A 20,319-nucleotide genomic window follows, 5' to 3' on the forward strand; every position below is an offset into this window, starting at 1 on the left:
CGGTCTTCTTAGTTTCCTTGTTTCCATATATATTTTTCTTCTTTGCCCCTTTTTGTCACTGTTGCTCTGTCCTCCGGTCTTCTTAGTTTCCTTGTTTCCATATATATTTTTCTTCTTTGCCCCTTTTTGTCACTGTTGCTCTGTCCTCCGGTCTTCTTAGTTTCCTTGTTTCCATATATATTTTTCTTCTTTGCCCCTTTTTGTCACTGTTGCTCTGTCCTCCGGTCTTCTTAGTTTCCTTGTTTCCATATATATTTTTCTTCTTTGCCCCTTTTTGTCACTGTTGCTCTGTCCTCCGGTCTTCTTGTTTCCTTGTTTCTTTATATATCTTTCTTCTTTGCCCCTTTTTGTCACTGTTGCTCTGTCCTCCGGTCTTCTTAGTTTCCTTGTTTCCATATATATTTTTCTTCTTTGCCCCTTTTTGTCACTGTTGCTCTGTCCTCCGGTCTTCTTGTTTCCTTGTTTCTTTATATATCTTTCTTCTTTGCCCCTTTTTGTCACTGTTGCTCTGTCCTCCGGTCTTCTTAGTTTCCTTGTTTCCATATATATTTTTCTTCTTTGCCCCTTTTTGTCACTGTTGCTCTGTCCTCCGGTCTTCTTAGTTTCCTTGTTTCCATATATATTTTTCTTCTTTGCCCCTTTTTGTCACTGTTGCTCTGTCCTCCGGTCTTCTTGTTTCTTTGTTTCTTTATATATCTTTCTTCTTTGCCCCTTTTTGTCACTGTTGCTCTGTCCTCCGGTCTTCTTAGTTTCCTTGTTTCCATATCATTTGTTGTCTTTCCTTGTCTTTTCTTCCTCTCTCCGTTTCTTTCTTTCTTTCTTTTTGGTTTCATCTGCCTGCTTTTGTATTATAGACAAACCCTTTCGCATGCTGAAGTTATGATCACTGGCACTTCAATTCATCATCTGTTTAGCATGCATATATATCTGTTTTAGGCACACACAAAAAATAGGTCTGTTTACGGTAACATAGGCCAAAAAAATAGGGTCGGTAGGTCGGGATTTTTTTTATTTTTTTATTTTTTATCCCCAAATGCCAAAAAAAAAGTCTAGGGTCGCTCGAAAAAAATAGGGTCGGTCGGGTTACCGTAAACAGACTTTTTTTTTTTGTTGGCCTTATAGACACACCCTTGAGTGCTTAAAGTACGTGTGTAATACTGACATAAATGTGTTTCAGACACAAACTTCGGCAGTTGATCTACCGCTGTGTGCGCTACTCTCACAACACTTTCAAGGCCGACCCTCACCTGCTGTGCGACCTTGTGGACTGCGTCTCGGCTTCACTGGTGGGTACAATGGAACCTCCTTTTTTTTCTGCGTTCGTGGGCTGAAACTCCCACGTACACTCGTGTTTTTGCACGAGTGGAATTTTACGTGTATGACCGTTTTTACCCCGCCATTTAGGCAGCCATACGCCGCTTTCGGGGGAAGCATGCTGGGTATGTTCGTGTTTCTATAACCCACCGAACTCTGACATGGATTACAGGATCTTTTCCGTGCGCACTTGGTCTTGTGCTTGCGTGTACACACGAAGGGGGTTAAGTCACTAGCAGGTCTGCACATAAGTTGCCCTGGGAGATCGGAAAAATCTCCACACTTAACCCACCAGGCGGCCGCGGCCGGGGGAGGCCGACGTCTTACCACCCCACCACAGCGCCCGTCGAACCCCTTTGAAGAAAACAAAACAAGGTCTTATGTGACAGGGTATCTACTGCGTCATCCTTCACAGCAGACTCTGCAGAGTTGTCTGCCGGCAAAGAGCGCAGGCTATTTATAGTAGCTTGATGTTTCTTGTACGCCAGTCGCTGGTTTGACACCTGTCAATTGTAGAGTTCTGTTTGTGATGGGGTGTGGCTGCTGCTGTCTCCTTGTATGCTGTTGGGAACCTTTGCGTGCCCAGAGCAGGTTTTGTAGGGCTAAGAAATTAGCTTTTTTTTTGTTCGTTTGTTTGCTTAACGCCCAGCCGACCACGAAGGGCCATATCAGGGCGGTGCTGCTTTGACATATAACGTGCGCCACATACAAGACAGAAGTCGCAGCACAGGCTTCATGTCTCACCCAGTCACATTATTCTGACACCGGACCAACCAGTCCTAGCACTAACCCCATAATGCCAGACGCCAGGCGGAGCAGCCACTAGATTGCCAATTTTAAAGTCTTAGGCATGACCCGGCCGGGGTTCGAACCCACGACCTCCCGATCACGGGGCGGACGCCTTAAAGAAATTAGCTCTAACATCTCAAACCTGTTTGACTGGCTTTGCCTCCTTCGGGCACTCAGTTACACTTATATTTCATTTCATTTCATTTCATTTCATTTTCATTACTTTATTGTCCCATCGCTGGGAAATTCAGGTCGCTTCCTCCCAGTGGAAAGCTAGCAGCAACGGAGTCGCGCTACCCAGGTGTCTGCGTGTTTAGGTGTATTCAGCCACCTGTACTTATGGCAGAATGACCAAGGTCTTTTACGTGCCATTGTGATGACACGGAGGGTGGGACATGGCTTCCGTCTCTGGGTCTGCACATAAAGTTGACCCGTGTCCGTCCCGGCCTGAATTCGAACCTGCGACCTTTCGATCACAAGTCCAGTGCTCTACCAACTAAGCTACCGGGTGAAGTCTTGAAAAGGGAGTACATTTACAGAGGTTATGAACAGAACATAGCTGGTTTTCAGATATTGTTCATGTTTGATTGTCCCCCTGCCTTTTATTATCTTAAAGATTATTGTTGTTCACCTATATCTGTTACAGGGTGAGGCTTTTCCTGAAATATCAAAGAGGAAGGATGTGGTAAGCAAAAGATTTAATGTTGTAATCTGAACTTGCTTACTAACTTCGAGACAGTCTTTCATAAATGAAATGTTAAAATCTATCCAAAGACCATGTACCACAACATTCAGCAAAATGTAGGTTTACAAACCTATTTGTGAGATATAATCATTGTAAAATCTCCTTTGTCCATCTATTAGAAGTTCCGCTTTCCTTCATGCAAAGGGTCTCCGATTAATCAAACCATCTTATGTTATAACCTAAATATATAACTAGATAATGTGATATTGTTTAAATCTAGATTCACTTTTAAGCAACTTTTAACTTATATTAACTCCATGCGCCTATGAACCCGCGTGTCTGCTTGTGACGTAATGTGATATGAATGAAGCGAGAGAGAGTAAGGGAGAGGGAGAGAGAGAGATTTGTTTTGATATTATTATCCTTATCTTAATTATTATGATTTTATGTTCTTACGTTTTATGTTGTAATGCTGTGATACACCACACCTGAGTTTCTCGTCTGGAGATAATAAAGTGTTATATGTCTATGTACTCTTCTACAACGGAAGAAGAAAGAAAACTGGAAAAAGAGAAACGGAGACTACAACCCACAGGAAGACCCCATCAACAAACTAGACCGGAGAAGCCAAACCACCATTTTCCGTCTAAGGACAGGGCACTGTGGACTGAAGAAACACCTCAAGAGACTGGGCCTTGCGGATGACGCACACTGTGAATGTGGCTCGGAAGAGCAAACTCCGGAGCACATTCTCCAGAACTGCCCCCATCTAGAGACAATACGCCAGAAGTTCTGGCAAGAAGAGACCAGTGTTGGAGCCAAACTCTGGGGTCCTGCCGACGAACTGCGCAAGACTGTGGACTTCCTGGCAGCCACTGGTCTGAGGATCTAGCACGGCCACCAACATCGAACGCAGAAGAAGAAAGAATATGTCTATGTCTATTTTAACATAACTGAAACAGCTGTAATTCTGAAAATGCACCTGAATTTGTACAGCATGCATATTTGCACTTTCAGAACAACGAAGAGAGACGTGGAATTGACTAATGCTAACACAAACAGTATGACATATGGACTTTTTTCCTTTTTTTTCTACAGATAAAGTCTGCTGTTGCCATGACGGTGGAAGGCTACTTACAGCTGCAGAAAGAAGCAAGGCAGGCGTTTGTTAAGATGCTAAAACAGTGCGACTCCAAGCACCTCTCAGGTTGGTGGGCAGGATTTGGTTAGATTCCTGCAAGTGAAGGGTTGGGAGAGTGATGCGATGTGATGTGATGTGTGCAGCCCTATTTGCAAAAGTACATTACATGCTGTAGCATATTGTCAAGTGCATTTGAAATGTATGCTGTTCATTAGGATTCAGTGTAGAACACAACAGACCCAAAGAAGGCTTATGCTGGCTGATGAAATTGTCTGTGTGTTTGAATTTTGTGATTTATCATAACCAAACAAATCATTGTAAGAATCATTTGGCCAATGGGTGCAGACTCTCCTCGGTGTCCGAACACCCCCGTGTGTACACGCAAGCACAAGACCAAGTGCGCACGAAAAAGATCCTGTAATCCATGTCAGAGTTCGGTGGGTTATAGAAACACGAAAATACCCAGCATGCTTCCTCCGAAAACGGCGTATGGCTGCCTAAATGGCAGGGTAAAAAACGGTCATACACGTAAAATTCCACTCGTGCAAAAAACACGAGTGTACGTGGGAGTTTCAGCCCACGAACGCAGAAGAAGAAGATTAGGCCAACAGTCCATTCCAATCTCAACCGTCATGGCAGGAATTCTGTACAGTGGTACCTGTGATGAAAGGACACCCTTGGGGCCAGCAGTGTCCCTACATTGCAGGTGGCCTTTCATGACAGGTATATTTTGGTCAAGACAATAGACATTGGGACATCGGAAGGTGTCCTTTCATGGGAGGGTCCATACACACTGCAGGTACAGTGGAACCCCCCTTTTAAGACCCCCCCAATTTAAGACTCCCTCCTTTTTAAGACCCTTGTTTTCTAAGATTTTCTGTTCATAACCTCTGTAAATTTACCCCCATTTTCTGGGACAGGCTGATCTTTCTTAACCCAGTGTGGGATTTTCAGTGGGGCGACCACCCCCAACCCAGCGCGTCCCCGGGTGGCGGATAGGGGAACGGTCTTCAGATATGGAGATCAGCCGCTTGCGGCCGCGGACCAAACTGGCTCCGGGTGGGATCCCGGAAAATCCTCCCCCCTGTGCTCTCAGGGTAGGACGTACGGGCCATGAGCTAAGGGTGAGGTAACCCCGACAGAAAACCCCGAATGCTGAAGACGGAGGACCCGGGCCGCACGGCGCATTCTAACAAACCACGGGTACACGCACTTACGCAAATGATGACACAATCAACCAGCACAGATGGAAATGGCGCTCGCCCATTGAGGACCCCCCAGGGTGGAGCAGCGTCGGGTCCCATGCCTCAAAGGGACCCAGCCCCAACTACTGGAGGTCCCTCCCGTCCGTCTTGTCACGCCAGGGGACGCGGGAGGAAAGTGACTGGCACCACCACAACCAGGAAGAAACCCAGTCAGCAGCGACCTTTTCAGGTCATGCACTGGAACGCAGAAAGTATCCTGAACAAGAAGACAGAGTTGGAGCATATCCTGCATGAGAAGAACATCAACATCTGCTGTATTCAGGAGACGCACCTGACACCCCAAAAGTCCTTCAAAGTGAGAGGCTACCAATGCCTTAGGTCCGACAGAACAGACCGAAGCAAAGGAGGAATCCTGACCCTCATCAGGAACAACATCAATGCCTGTTTGATAGAAACGCACATGGAGGACTCCGAATATCAGGTGATTCGAATCCAGACGAAGACATCAGAATTCCATCTTGTCAACTTCTACTGCCCCAATGATAGACACCTCGCCCTCGACACGATCCCTGCAAAGGCCTCCAACTTCATCGTGGTGGGTGACTTCAACAGTCATTCACAGAGTTGGGGATATGACCACCTGGATCGGAGAGGAGAAGAGGTGGAGAACTGGCAGGACGACAAAGGTCTCATCCTTTTGAACAGTCCCTTTGACTGCCCTACATTCTACTCCAGAAGATGGCACACTACATCAACTCCTGACCTAGCCTTCTGCACGGAAGACATGCACCAGCTAACCAGCAGAGAGGTCGGAGAACAGCTAGGTGGAAGTGACCATCGGCCAGTCTTTTTGACCCTGGGCATGGAGTCCTGCACTGAAGCTTCCTTCCCACGGTGGAACTACAAAAGAGCGAACTGGTTCCTCTTTAGACACCGCACCAGCGAACTCACCAAAGACATCAGAGTCGAGGGTCGAGACATCAACATGGTGGCGAAGGACTTCAACATGAGCATCCTCAGAGCAGCGCGTGAGTCCATTCCCAGGGGTGCCAGGAGAGACTATAAGCCCTACTGGAGCAATGAATTGCAGGAACTGGATGATGATCTGGCAGACGCCAGAAGGGAAGCAGAAGTCAACCCGTCACAAAACAACAACATCCGCCTCCAGGAAGCCAAAGCCAAATTTCTCAAAAAGAAGCTACAGGCAAGACGGAGAAGCTGGCAAGAGAAAACAAGCTCTCTGAACCTTGAGAAGGATGGCAGAAAGCTCTGGAGGCTCACTAAGCAGTTGAATGATGAGAACACCAGCAGAGGAAAGATCACATTAGAAGAGAACGGGAAGGTGCTAACTGGAAAGCATGCTGCCAACCAATTTGCTGAAAGCTATGCAGCTGAGAGCAACCTCCATGTTAGCCCCGAGAAACAGAGAGAAGCAAGAAGAGAGAAAAGAGAGAGACCTGCCAGACAGTCGACAGTGGACGCCATGAGTCAACCACTCACACTCCACGAGCTGCACTCAGCTCTGAAAAAGTCAAAGGCGAAGAAGTCCCCTGGCCCAGACGGCATCACCAACGAGATGCTAACCCACCTTGGTAGTGCAGCAGAGAACAAGCTACTCGAGGTCTTCAACAGCAGCTGGCAAGAAGGATCGCTACCACAACTCTGGCGAGAAGCGATCATGATCCCCATCTTAAAAAAAGGGAAGGATCCAAAGAAGGCCACCAGCTATCGCCCAATCAGCCTCACCAGCTGTGTTGTGAAGACCCTGGAGAGAATTGTGAACGAGCGCCTCAGGTGGTACCTGGAATCCAGGAACCTCCTCGCCCCTGAGCAAGCTGGATTCCGACAGTTCCGCAGCACTGAAGATCAGGTCACTTACCTGGCGCAAGAAGTTGAAGATGCCTTTCAGGAACAGAAGCTGGTCTTCGTCACCTGGATAGATCTTCAGAAGGCCTTTGACAAGGTCTGGAAAGATGGACTCCTTGTAAAACTGCTGAGGAAAGGCGTGTCCAGCAACATGTACCAGTGGATTCGCTCTTACCTCTATAACCGCAGGGCAAGAGTTAACGTCGACCAGACCAAAAGCAAGAAGTTCCTCCTTCGTCATGGCGTCCCTCAGGGCGGAGTCCTCTCCCCCACACTCTTCCTTCTCTTCATCGACGATCTGGTGTCTGAGATGCCCAAGGGGATCAAAGCTGCTCTCTACGCAGACGACCTTGTGATCTGGTGCAAGGAGGAGCACGCAAGTACTGCCACCTACAGAATGCAGCAAGCGGCAGATAGGCTGAACGCATGGGCAGAAGATTGGTGCGTCTCCATCAACAAGGAGAAATCCTCCACCACCCTATTCACACTGTCGCCAAAGCAGAAAGCCGGAACCATTAGGCTTGGTGGAACTCCTCTGAGAGAGGATGAAGAAGCAACGTACCTTGGTGTCACCTTTGATAGGCGGCAGACCTGGAAACCACACATTGCACAGGCAGAGACGAAGGCCCGGCGCAAGCTAGCCATACTCAGGAAGCTGGCAGGTACCACCTGGGGAGCGAACGAGAAGATACTGAAGACAGTATACCAGGGAACAATCAGACCCCACCTCGAGTACGGCTCCACAGCGTGGTCAACCTCAGCCAAGACAAACCTGCAGACCCTTGACCGTGTGCAAAACCAGGCCCTCCGACTCATCACTGGTGCAATGAAATCTACGCCCATCAAGGAAATGGAGAAGCTTACCACCATCCAACCCCTCTGTCAGAGAAGAGAAGCCAAGACTATGGTACAGGCCGAGAAGCTCAAGTGCCTACCCGACCACCCCATGAAGCACAGACTGAGCAACCTCACCAAGAACCGGCTTAAACGGAGCAGTTTTGTACACGAGAGCAAGAGACTTTCCCGACAGTACAGGGAAGTCCTTCCACAGAACACTCTACCTCTGACTCAAGAAGAAGAGGAAACCCCCAAGGCAACAGAGAAACCAGGCATCCAGATCTGCACCAGTGTTCCACATGTTACCTCAGGAGAAGATCAGAATGACACAGCTCGACAGGCACTCACCTTAGCCCTGATCGACGAACAGTACCCAAAAGAGGCGTGGATCCATGTATACACCGATGGATCAGCAACTAACGCCGTGCTCAATGGAGGTGCAGGCATTCTCATCCAGTTCCCTGGGGGACATACAGCTACATCCAGCGTTGCCACTGGCAAACACTGCACAAACTATAAAGCAGAAGCAGAAGCTCTCATGCAGGCCGCCTCCTTCGTTCAGGACTCCGCAGACCCTTGCTACCAAGTTGTCTTCCTCTCGGACGCCCTTTCAGTCCTTCAGGCCCTAGAGAACGACAAACTCCCACAGCTGGCCAAAGCATTACAGATGGTCAGACAAACCAGAAGAGTTGTCCTCCAGTGGATACCAGCACACTGTGGGATACCAGGAAATGAAAGGGCAGATGAGCTGGCAAAAGAAGGAGCCGTGGAAGACCAACCTGAAAACAGTGTCAGCTTTAGTGAGCAGAAGACAATCATCAAGGCATTGATGAGGCCAAGGACAAACAGAGATGACTACCACACAATGTCCAGAGAGCAGCAAGTCAACCTCATCAGGCTGCGTACTGGCCACAACAGGCTCAATGCTCACATGAACCGAAAGTTCAAGCTGGCGCCATCACCAACCTGTGCCTGCGGTCAAGAGGACCAAACAGCGGAACACATCTTACAGCGATGTCCCTTACTAGATGAGGAACGAAAAGAAGTGTGGCCGTCACCAACTCCCTTGCAGACCAAACTATACGGCAGTCGACAGGAGTTGGAGAAAACGACAACATTTATCACCAGTGCTGGACTGATTGTGTAACCTCTGCGAACGCCAAGAAGAAGAAGAAGAAGACCCCCCAATTTAAGACTCCCTCCTTTTTAAGACCTGATTTTCTCAGATATTTGGAGGTCTTAAAAGGGGGGTTCCACTGTAATTGCTTGACTATCTGCCAGCTGGAATCATTGGTCATTTAAAAGTTTAATATCGACGCCGTCATGTCATTTTGGCGTAACTCATTTTAGACAGCCTTTCAGCTGAAGGCCGAAGCTGATTATTTTGATTATGAAGTAGAGTTTATATTTGTACCTGGTATGGTTAGAGAGACACAATAATGATTTATCATGTATTGTCCATCGTATTTTAGAGAAAATATCTCAAGAATGATTTACGTAGTCTAAAGCACAAACACTTCAAAATCGCCAAGAATTGAGTTGCACCAAAATTCCAGGACGACGACGATATGCTAGTGACCAGTGTCTTATGTGTGTAACAAAGAAGTCTGTGTACAGGTGAGGTGATGTGGCAGTTGTCGGAGGGCAAGTACGGCTGTTCCGTGCCCGTGGACTTGATGTTGGACCTGGCTGAGGAGCATGGTGTGTCGCTTGACCTGCAGGAATTTGAACAACGCTTGCAACATGTCAAGGTAGGCTTGGGTCATTGTGTTTTTGTTTTGTTTTGTAGTTTGTGTGTGTTTTTTTTCTTTGGTGATTGTGTTGTATGGAAGTAAAGGGGGGGGGGGATGAGTGGAGTGGGGTAGTGTGTGAAGGGAGACAGGTTTGTTTGTTTGTTTGTTTGTTCGTTCGTTCATGGGCTGAAACTCCCATGGCTTTTACGTGTATGACCGTTTTTACCCCCAACAGCGCTTTTTAATTATTTTTTTTTTTTAACATTTCATGACATCATGATCTCATACCAAATGGTTCACTTTGTACAGGAACAGCAGAGTCATGTACCGTTAATTGAGGAAGGTGTCATCAGTCAGAGGTGTTATGAATCCCTGCAGAAACAGGGGGTCACTGCTACGGACGATTCATTCAAATACCAGTACTCTTCATCGGAGTCTGGTTACGGTGAGGAAATAAAACAAAACAAACAATCCTTTGTTTCAGGTTACCCTACTGGCCATGGTTTATATTGGTGACTCTAAATTGTTTGATTTTTTTTTTTTAAAGAGAGAAAGAACAAGAAAAAAGATTCATCTTCTTCTTCTTCTTTTTCTTCTTCATGGGCTGAATGCCCAGGTACACTGGTGTTTTTTGTTTTTCGTGTATGATCGTTTTTACCCCGCCATTTAGGCAGCCATTAGATCGATTTCGGGGGAAAAAAAGATACAAATCCAAAAGCCAACATCAGACAGAGGAATTGTGGATAGACAAGGCAGGCAAGTACATCATGCAGTCATCTCAAATATTTACGGTCAAACTTGCCTCAGCGACCACCTCTTGATAACGACCATTCCGAAAGATCACCAACAAGGTCGGTTTTTTTTGCTGTCCGAGTCACTTTTCCATATCCACCACCTGTCTAGAACGATCTTTTTTGGTCAATCCCTTGGATGATTGTTATAGACAGGTCAGTCCCTTGGATGATTGTTATAGACAGGTCAGTCCCTTAGATGATTGCTATAGACAGGTCAGTCCCTTGGATGATTGTTAAAGACAGGTCAGTCCCTTGGATGATTGTTATAGACAGGTCAGTCCCTTGGATGATTGTTATAGACAGGTCAGTCCCTTAGATGATTGTTATAGACAGGTCAGTCCCTTGGATGATTGTTATAGACAGGTCAGTCCCTTGGATGATTGCTATAGACAGGTCAGTCCCTTGGATGATTGTTATAGACAGGTCAGTCCCTTAGATGATTTTTATAGACAGGTCAGTCCCTTGGATGATTGTTATAGGCAGGTCAGTCCCTTGGATGATTGCTATAGACAGGTCAGTCCCTTGGATGATTGTTATAGACAGGTCAGTCCCTTAGATGATTGTTATAGACAGGTCAGTCCCTTGGATGATTGTTATAGACAGGTCAGTCCCTTGAATGATTGTTATAGACAGGTCAGACTATTATCAACAACCCTCAAAATAAAAAACAAATCTAGTCCACCTTAGCCTTAGTTTTTTCTCCATGAGACCCAAAACACGTATTATTTATCTTGTTTCTTAAGGCAGGAATGAGGACTTTGTCTCTGGATGAAATAAAATAGAAAAGTTAAAATAAAGACCACAAGGATGGAAAGCCTTGGTATGAAGCTTGCCCTTATAAGCCCTAATCCACGAGTTCCAACAATAACTCTGTCAGGTTTGTATGGGTTGTGAAAGAGTGATTGCCCTTGCCTTTTACTCGGACAAACATTGGAGTGGCCAATCTCTAACAAGGGATGTGTCGGTAACACTTGGACAGGAGCACGTGTGAAGTTATTTGTCAGAGGAAAAGCAAGGGCATTCACTCTTTCACAATCCAAACAAACCCGACGGAGTTACATGTATTTGCAAAAATTGTCTATTATAAAGTAACTTTGTCAACGCTACTCTGCAGATTTTTCGGAGTGCCAGGATCTTGCATGCAGAGTGGTGGGCCTTATCAAAGGTCAAGAGGTCACGGCAGCGGCGCGGGAAGGCTCAAAGGTGGCGGTCATTCTGGACAGGACGTGTTTCTACGCTGAGGGAGGAGGACAGGTCGCTGATAGAGGAAGGCTGGTGTGTCAGGTAATGGTGTGTGTGTGGGGGTGGGTGTGTGTGTTGTGTGTGTGGGAGGGGGGTGTGTGTGTGTGTATGGCTGTGTGTGTGTGTGTGTTTGTCTGGCTGTATATGTGTATATTTTGTGTCTGTCTGTCTGTGTGTCTGCTGACGGTTAATACCATTGGGTGAAAACCATGCCTTAACGACCTTTCAGTCTGACATTGTACTTCTTCTTCTTCTTCTTCTGCGTTCGTGGACTGAAACTCCCACGTACACTTGTGTTTTTTGCACGAGTGGAATTTTACGTGTATGACCGTTTTTTACCACGCCATTTAGGCAGCCATACGCCGTTTTCGGAGGAAGCATGCTGGGTATTTTCGTGTTTCTATAACTCACCGAACTCTGACATGGATTACAGGATCTTTTTCGTGCGCACTTGGTCCTGTGCTTGCATGTACACACGGGGGTGTTCGGACACCGAGGAGAGTCTGCACACAAAGTGGACTCTGAGAAATAAATCTCTCGCCGAACGTGGGGACGAACTCACGCTGACAGCGGCCAACTGGATACAAATCCAGCGCGCTACCGACTGAGCTACATCCCCGCCCTGTGTATACACACTGTTTCAGGGAGGACAGTTTGCTGTGGAAGATGTGCAGGAGTACAACGGCTACGTGATACACCTTGGTACACTGGTGTCTGGTTCTTTGGTGCCTGGAGATATCATTCACCCAGTCGTTTCACAGGTAATGCTGCAAAATGATATGATGCTTTTTCTATAGTATACGAGTTAGATTTATGCAGATGAGGAAACGGGTGTTGTTACTTGAAAAGACGGATGTTTTTTTATAGGCAAGGTTTGTTCAACAGAGAATTTGTTTCTTCTTCTCACTCTCTCTGTCACTCTCTCTTTCTCTCTCTCTCTGTTTTTTTTGAGTCACTGGAGAAAAAGTGACTCTATGTAATCGGTCAGTGTTAGTCTGTCCGGCCGGCCGTCCGGCCGGCCGTCCGTAGACACCACCTTAACGTTGGACTTTTCTCGGAAACTATCAAAGCGATCGGGCTCATATTTTGTTTAGTCGTGACCTCCAATGACCTCTACACTTTAACGATGGTTTCGTTGACCTTTGACCTTTTTCAAGGTCACAGGTCAGCGTCAAAGGAAAAATTAGACATTTTATATCTTTGACAAAGTTCATCGGATGTGATTGAAACTTTGTAGGATTATTCTTTACATCAAAGTATTTACATCTGTAGCCTTTTACGAACGTTATCAGAAAAACAAGGGAGATAACTAGCCTTTTCTGTTCGGCAACACACAACTTAACGTTGGGCTTTTCTCGGAAACTATAAAAGTGACCGGGCTCAAATTTTATGTGAACGTGACTCATTGTGTTGTGAATAGCAATTTCTTCCTGTCCATCTGATGCCTCATATAATATTCAGAACTGCGAAAGTGACTCGATCGAGCGTTTGCTCTTCTTGTTTCTGTCTTAATTAATCTCACACACTCCCATAAAAGAAGAGAATAAAGCAAAAGAAAGCCAAACAGAGAAACAGAAATGTCCGTTATTTCTCTCTCTTTACGTTAAACAAATGATTTTGTTCAAACTCCACCCCCAGGAGGAGAGAGTGGCATGTATGAGGAACCACACGGCCACACACCTGCTGCAAGCCGCCTTACGTCAACACCTGGGAGCCTCCGTCATGCAGCAAGGCTCCAACGTCCGATCTGACCGCCTCTCCTTCGACTTTCTTTGTCTGGTGAGGGTTTTATGGAATATTTTGCTGCGGGTGATAAAGATCCCCAGGACACGGTGAAAGTTTCTGGGCTTGGAAAATACCAGCTTAAACGCTAACGCACGCATGCACGCACGCACACAAACACAAATTGAGACCACCACAAGCACACACACACAAATTGAGACCACCACAAGCACACACACAAACACAAATTGAGACCACCACAAGCACACACACAAACACAAATTGAGACCACCACAAGCACACACACACAAATTGAGACCACCACAAGCACACACACAAACACAAATTGAGACCACCACAAGCACACACACACAAATTGAGACCACCACAAGCACACACACACAAATTGAGACCACCACAAGCACACACACACAAATTGAGACCACCACAAGCACACACACACAAATTGAGACCACCACAAGCACACACACAAACACAAATTGAGACCACCACAAGCACACACACACAAATTGAGGCCACCACAAGCACCCACACAAACACAAATTGAGACCACCACAAGCACACACACAAACACAAATTGAGACCACCACAAGCACACACACAAACACAAATTGAGACCACCACAAGCACACACACAAACACAAATTGAGACCACAAGCACACACACAAACACAAATTGAGACCACCACAAGCACACACACAAACACTAATTGAGACCACCACAAGCACACACACAAACACAAATTGAGACCAGCACACACACACACACACACACACAAATTGAGACCACCACAAGCACACACACACAAATTGAGACCACCACAAGCACACACACAAACACAAATTGAGACCACCACAAGCACACACACAAGCTCATACACAAACCACACACACATACAAACATACACAAACACATTGAGAGTGACACCAGCACACCCACACACTATTTGTGCAAAATAAACGCACATTTTCTTGTGTTTGCAGCTAACACTGACTCAATTAAACATACACTTACAAACCACAAACCTTCACCTTTTTGTTTTGTTTAAACCATTGCTGCTGTGTGAATTTGTTTGTGAAATCTAAATTTCGGCAGTTTAATTCATCAATTACTCCTGCAAGGAAGAAAGGCAACTCTACCTGCAATTTTGTCAAAATGTGACGGGCGTTCGGGGTTTACTCGGAGGCCTCTGTCCGAGTTCAAAAGTTCAAAGCCTTAATACATTTTTCATACAGTGGAACACCCCTTTTTAGACCTAAAACAATGTGAGGAAAGTAAGTCTTAATTAAATTACATATCTTATTCCAACTCACATATAGCAATTTACTTCAGTTTAGTGCTAGAACACTCAACTACGCTTGACCTTGGTAAAGGGAAGCAACCCTAAAATGGACGGAGTCTTCAAATGGGGGAAAATTTACAAAGGCTTAGTGAAAAGAAAGTCTGAGAAAACAGGGTCTTAAGGCCCTGTCACACTTGACCGGATAGAGCCTCCGAACGTGTAACGGATGACATATTTGTTTATCCAGTGATGTTCGTCAATATTCGTTTTATGTTCGGAACATTCGTTTCATGTCAGGTGATGTGCGGTGTGTCCGCCTGCATCCGTTAGAAAGTTTTGTGCATGCACAAAACTTGAAACGGACAGTGACAAACAAGAATATTCGTTGGCTGTCCTGTGCATGTCCGTTCTGTTCTGTACATGTATATCTCCTGTCAGTGTTCGTAATTCCTTCGTTTATATGTTGTAGGTGTACGGGGGGGGGGGGGGGGGGTACGTTATCCAGTGCGTAGATGGAACTTGAACGCATACGCCATGCATTAACCGGACCTTAAACGAACACCAAACGGACAAACACGTTGTTGTTTCCTGCACGCGCTCGTTGATGTTCGTTATGTGTTCAGTTTGTCCGGAATGAATCCTGTGCGCGTTCTGATTGGCCGGTTCATGTTCGTTTGTTGTTCGTCAATCATTCGGAGACACTTGGCTGGTTGAACTGTAGCCGTGCGTTACATGTTCGTTACCGGTACGTTTCAACCGTTCCATGTTCGGTGCAAATACGGCCGTGGTTTGGATTTTTCTACCGGACTGACCACTTTGCCAACGGATAAACAAATATGCCATCCGTTTCACGTTCGGAGGCTCTATCCGGTCAAGTGTGACAGGGGCATTAAAAGGGAGGGAGTCTTAAATTGGGGGCCTCAAAAGGCGGCTTCCACTGTATATTTTTCAATTGGTTAACTTAATTAGTATCTTATTTTACAGGAAAAGCTAACCAAAGAGACGGTGAAGGAGATAGAAAGTAGCGTGCGACAGTTTGTACGCCAGGGTCACGAGGTATGCAGACGCCAGATGTCGCTACAGGAAGCGCTGAACAGCAAAGAGATTGTCACCGTTCCCAATGAGGTTAGTTGACGACTCTCTGCGATTTTTTTATTGTATGTCTGTCTCTCTGTTTATGTCTGTGAGTGATCCTTGTGATCCAAGAGAGGGAGATGGAGCAAGGGAGGGAGAGAAAAACAAAACAAATTCCATGATCTCATGCCTGCCCTTACAGGAAAGAAAAGTCGCTGCGGCTGCGAGGTCGCAGCGATCTAAACACATCGCGGCAACTAGTCGCAGCAGGTCACGACTACCCGCGATGTTGACGCAAGCCTGGCGCCAACATTGCGGATAACTGCGACCTTGGCGCGAGCTTCGCAGGTAGCTAACCCATATGAACCGTCTTTTTCTTCCCAATGGAAAGTATTAAAGAAAGGGACATTAGTGCTTGAAATAAAGATGACCTGACTGTGCAACAAGAGTAAGTGAGAGATATGCACAACCAGTCTCCTGGCACAGGAGAGAAGACCAAGCATTGAAATTAACAATCTCCTAGCTTTCATGGTGGGTTTTTGTGATACCTTGGATTGTTTTCTTTTGTTCCCTTTTAAAAAAAGAAGTTTACTTTGATCATTTGATTGGTTGATTGATTGATTGATTTTCATATTTTTTTCTTTCTTTCTTTCTTCCCCTGCAGGAATATCCTCCTGAGGTGACACTGGTGCAGATTGGTGACCTTGAAGACGCAGTTTCAGGAGAACTTTGTGGTGGGACGTAAGTAAAGGAGTTGCCGATTTGGATGCTTGCTACAATTTATGTTTTATTTTGCAAAAGAAAGCTTGTGTGTGTGGTGTGTGTCTGTGTCTGTGTCTGTGTTTGTATATGTGTGTGTGTGTGTGTGTGTGTTTGCATGCGTGCTTGTGTGTGTGTGTGTGTTTGTGTTTGTATGTGTGTGTGTGTGTCTGTGTTTGTATGTGTGTGTGTGTGTGTGTGTGTGTTTGTGCTTGTGTGTGTGTGTAATCATGTAGTTGTATTGGTGTGTTATAAAGCTTGTAAGAATAAAAATAAAAAACCTATCTATGAGGTGCAAATCCCCTCATGGTTCAAATTGTCGTATCAATGATAATGATCCCAACAAATAAAACAACAGAGGGAGAAAAAAAATCAATAAAACAACAGTGACAAAATTCAGAACATTATCATTAGTAAGACAAATCTTAATGACAACTTTTCACTGGTTTCACAGGCATGTGCTGAACACCGGTGACATTGAGGATTTCTGCATCACGAGGGTTTCCAGTGTTTCACAAGGTGTGCGGCGCGTGTTTGGCGTCACCGGCCACACAGCTGCTGGGGTACCCTATTGTCCTACCTGTTTGTTTCTCTGTTTGTCTCTGTCTGCCTGTTTATCTGTTTATTTCTTCTTCTTCTTCTTCTTCTTCTGCGTTCGTGGGCTGAAACTCCCACATACACTCGTGTTTTTTGCACGAGTGGAATTTTACGTGTATAACCGTTTTTTACCCCGCCATTTAGGCAGCCATACGCCGTTTTCGGAGGAAGCATGCTGGGTATTTTCGTGTTTCTATAACCCACCGAACTCTGACATGGATTACAGGATCTTTTTTGTGCACACTTGGTCCTGTGCTTGCGTGTACACACGGGGGTGTTCGGACACCGAGGAGCTAGAGTCTGCACACAAAGTTGACTCTGAGAAATAAATCTCTCGCCGAACGTGGGGACGAACTCACGCTGACAGCGGCCAACTGGATACAAATCCAGCGTGCTACCGACTGAGCTACATCCCCGCCCTATCTGTTTATTTCACTCTCTGTCTTACTCTCAGTTCCTCTATCAAAAATCAAAAATGGTGGGTAATTGGAATGTTTATTATTGACCTACATTTATCAGTACGTTGACCCAATTTCTTAGTTCTTCTGTCTCGCTGTCTCTCTTGGTTTAATTCTTTCTCTGTTTGTTTCATTTTCACTGTTTGTCTGTATGTGTCTGTTCCTTCCTGTCTGTCTGTCTGTCTGTCCATCTCTCTCTCGATCGCTCCTTGTCTCTACCTTTTTTTCTTTTTCTCGTCCTCCCTCCTCCCCCTCCCCTCTCTCTCTCTCTCTCTCTCGTAAAATTTGATTTGATCTCTCTCTCTCTCTCTCTCTCTCTCTCTCTCTCTCTCTCTCTCTCTCTCTCTCTCTCCTTATTTACATTGTTATCTTATCTTTTCTGTTTTACTGCCAATCTGTTGCGTTTGTCCACATTTGATTTACAAGGTCTGAAGCGTGAGAATTCTTCGTTTCAGGCCCATGAAAATGGCACATGGTTGATGGAGCTGTGTCAAGAATTCTCAGATCTTGTGGCTTCACAGAGCTGCTCTGCTGCTGAGTTGACAGAGAAATCACAGCGCATCAAACAGGTGAAGACTAGTCTGTTGCTTTGTGACTCTTAACTTTCCCAAATCCGAAACTGGTAAGCTGCTAATGTTCCAAAACAGTCATTTGGCTTCCTACCGTTTTGCAATTCCAGGGGATGCATGCTGGTAGTTTTCCTGTTTCTATTAGTATTTAATTACCCACTCAACTCTGACATGGATTGCAGGATCTTTTTTGTGTGTGCATGGTCATGGCAATGTGATTGCGCGAAATCAGGAAGGGGGATAAGGCACATAAGCACATAAGTTGACCTGGGAGATCAGAAAAATCTCCACCCTTAACCCACCAGGCACAGCCAGGATTCAAACCCCAAACCTTCCACACGGAAAGCAGACATCCTGACCACTAGGCTACGCATCTGTTGATCGATTAATTGATTTATCAATTAATTTGACTGATTTATCGATTGAATGAACTATTGAATTATTAAACAAATTCTTAATAACTGTAACTCTCTTTCAACAGATGTTGGACACAGAACTTTTGCCTCATTATGTGCGGGACCACGGCAGCTCAGTGGTGGAGACACTGGCGCAGTACGTGGCGGCGACCGCTAATCGTGAGAGACAGGCACAGATGCGACGTACAGTGGAAGACTTGTTGCGGTGCAGTTCTCACGCCCCTTTTGTGGTGCACTCCACGAAATTTGATGGCAAACAGGTGAGATTGTGAAGTAATCATGACAGTTTAGTTACAGTCTCACTTTGGAGAGAGGGGCAGTGATTTGTTTGCCACTCTGCAGTCTCTTTCTGCAGAATATTGTTCTTGTTGTGTCGGCAGAGAAGGGAGGGAGGGGGGGGAGGGGGGGAGGGGGGGAGATAGGAACATTTGTCAGTCTTTCAGCTTTATTTGCCTTCGTTTAAAAAAACAAAATGATTTCAGTTTCATTTCTGAGTCTTCACGGAGGGAAAAATGTCTGAGTAACCAAAACCTTGAGAGGAAATATGACTTGTATTATCGCCTCAATGTGTATAGATATTCTGTGTGTGTGTGTGTGTGTGTGTGTGTGTGTGTGTGTGTGTGTGTGTGTGTGTGTGAGTGTGTGTGAGTGTGAGTGTGTGTGAGTGTGTGTGTGTTTTAACTTGTTTTTCTCTAATTGATCCCCCAGATGATAAAAGCTTTATCATCCCTGGAGGCCGGCAAACCAGTGGCCTTGGTGTCTTGCGAGAAGAAGTCAGCAGTTGTGGTCATGGTCCTACCAAAGGTAAGCAGAATTATTGCCTTACGTTCTGTTGTTATTTTGTTGTTGTTTGTAGTTGAGAGTGAAGAGACAAGAAAGGTAAGTGTATGGAATGTTTCATTATCGGCAGTTTAAAAACAAAAATGTAGTTGAATTAAATTCTTAGAGTCTAACTTTGAGTACTTTTTTTTTAACGTGTTTTGAGTTTTAAGAATAGTCCTGTCTTTTCAAGAATTGATTAACAAATCAAGAATCTAGGTTGTTGAAAGAGTTGTTTCAAACTACGTTGCTGGCATTGATATCCTTATTAATGAATGTATTTGAGTGAATCATGACATACAGGTCTTGAAGGTTGAGTAATAGTTTGATGATGGATAGATTGATTGATGGTCTGATTTGTTTGCTCTAATTTTCAGGAACAGCCAGCTGATAAAATTCAAACCATGCTCACTGAAGCAATTGGAGGTTCACATCAGCTAAAAGTGAAATCCACAGTGAACGATTATGGAACCAAACTGGTTCAAGTGACGGTCAAGGGCACAGATCTCAGCGACTGGCTTGAACACAAAGTGACAGATGTGATGACTAGTTTGTCCAGATAACACTGTGTATATTAGTGTTTGTGCGTGTACGTGTGCATGTGTGTGTGTGCGTATACATTGGTATGGCTGTATGCCCGTTTGCTATGTCTACTTTGCTAAAAAAACAAACAAAAAAACCCAGTTTGTGTGTCTATGCATGTGTATCTGTATGAAGGCGGGACAGAGAGAGAGAGAGTGTGTGTTTGTGTTGAATGTGAATACTACAAGGATATGCCGTGAAAAGTAGGATATGCGCCGAAATGGCTGCGATCTGCTGGTCGATGTGAATGCGTGATGTATTGTGTAAAAAAATTCCATCTCACACGGCATAAATAAATCCCTGCGCCTTGAATATGTGCGCGATATATATTGCATAGAAAAAAAATCCCTGCGCTTAGAACTGTACCCACGGAATACGCGGGAAGCCTCATATTAATTAATAATAATAATATG

General features: G+C 45.3%; 1 protein-coding gene across 2 annotated transcripts in view; it reads left to right on the forward strand.

Moving 5' to 3' along the window:
• LOC138946351 (alanine--tRNA ligase, cytoplasmic-like) overlaps nucleotides 1-20,007 on the forward strand; it is a 34,094-nt gene extending 14,087 nt beyond the window's left edge. For both annotated transcript variants that reach the window (XM_070317915.1, XM_070317916.1), the window contains 15 exons: nucleotides 1,178-1,286; nucleotides 2,750-2,788; nucleotides 3,887-3,995; nucleotides 9,455-9,588; nucleotides 9,880-10,015; nucleotides 11,479-11,648; nucleotides 12,251-12,367; nucleotides 13,245-13,385; nucleotides 15,617-15,757; nucleotides 16,371-16,447; nucleotides 16,920-17,028; nucleotides 17,976-18,089; nucleotides 18,571-18,765; nucleotides 19,214-19,309; nucleotides 19,702-20,007. In XM_070317915.1, coding sequence (XP_070174016.1) covers nucleotides 1,178-1,286; nucleotides 2,750-2,788; nucleotides 3,887-3,995; nucleotides 9,455-9,588; nucleotides 9,880-10,015; nucleotides 11,479-11,648; nucleotides 12,251-12,367; nucleotides 13,245-13,385; nucleotides 15,617-15,757; nucleotides 16,371-16,447; nucleotides 16,920-17,028; nucleotides 17,976-18,089; nucleotides 18,571-18,765; nucleotides 19,214-19,309; nucleotides 19,702-19,887 — 1,873 coding nt within the window. In that variant the 3' untranslated portion in view covers nucleotides 19,888-20,007. The remainder of the gene's footprint in view (nucleotides 1-1,177; nucleotides 1,287-2,749; nucleotides 2,789-3,886; nucleotides 3,996-9,454; nucleotides 9,589-9,879; nucleotides 10,016-11,478; nucleotides 11,649-12,250; nucleotides 12,368-13,244; nucleotides 13,386-15,616; nucleotides 15,758-16,370; nucleotides 16,448-16,919; nucleotides 17,029-17,975; nucleotides 18,090-18,570; nucleotides 18,766-19,213; nucleotides 19,310-19,701) is intronic.
• Nucleotides 20,008-20,319: the final 312 nt, after the last annotated feature.

The sequence above is a fragment of the Littorina saxatilis genome, linkage group LG13, assembly GCF_037325665.1.
Source record: "Littorina saxatilis isolate snail1 linkage group LG13, US_GU_Lsax_2.0, whole genome shotgun sequence".
Lineage (NCBI taxonomy): Eukaryota > Metazoa > Mollusca > Gastropoda > Littorinimorpha > Littorinidae > Littorina > Littorina saxatilis.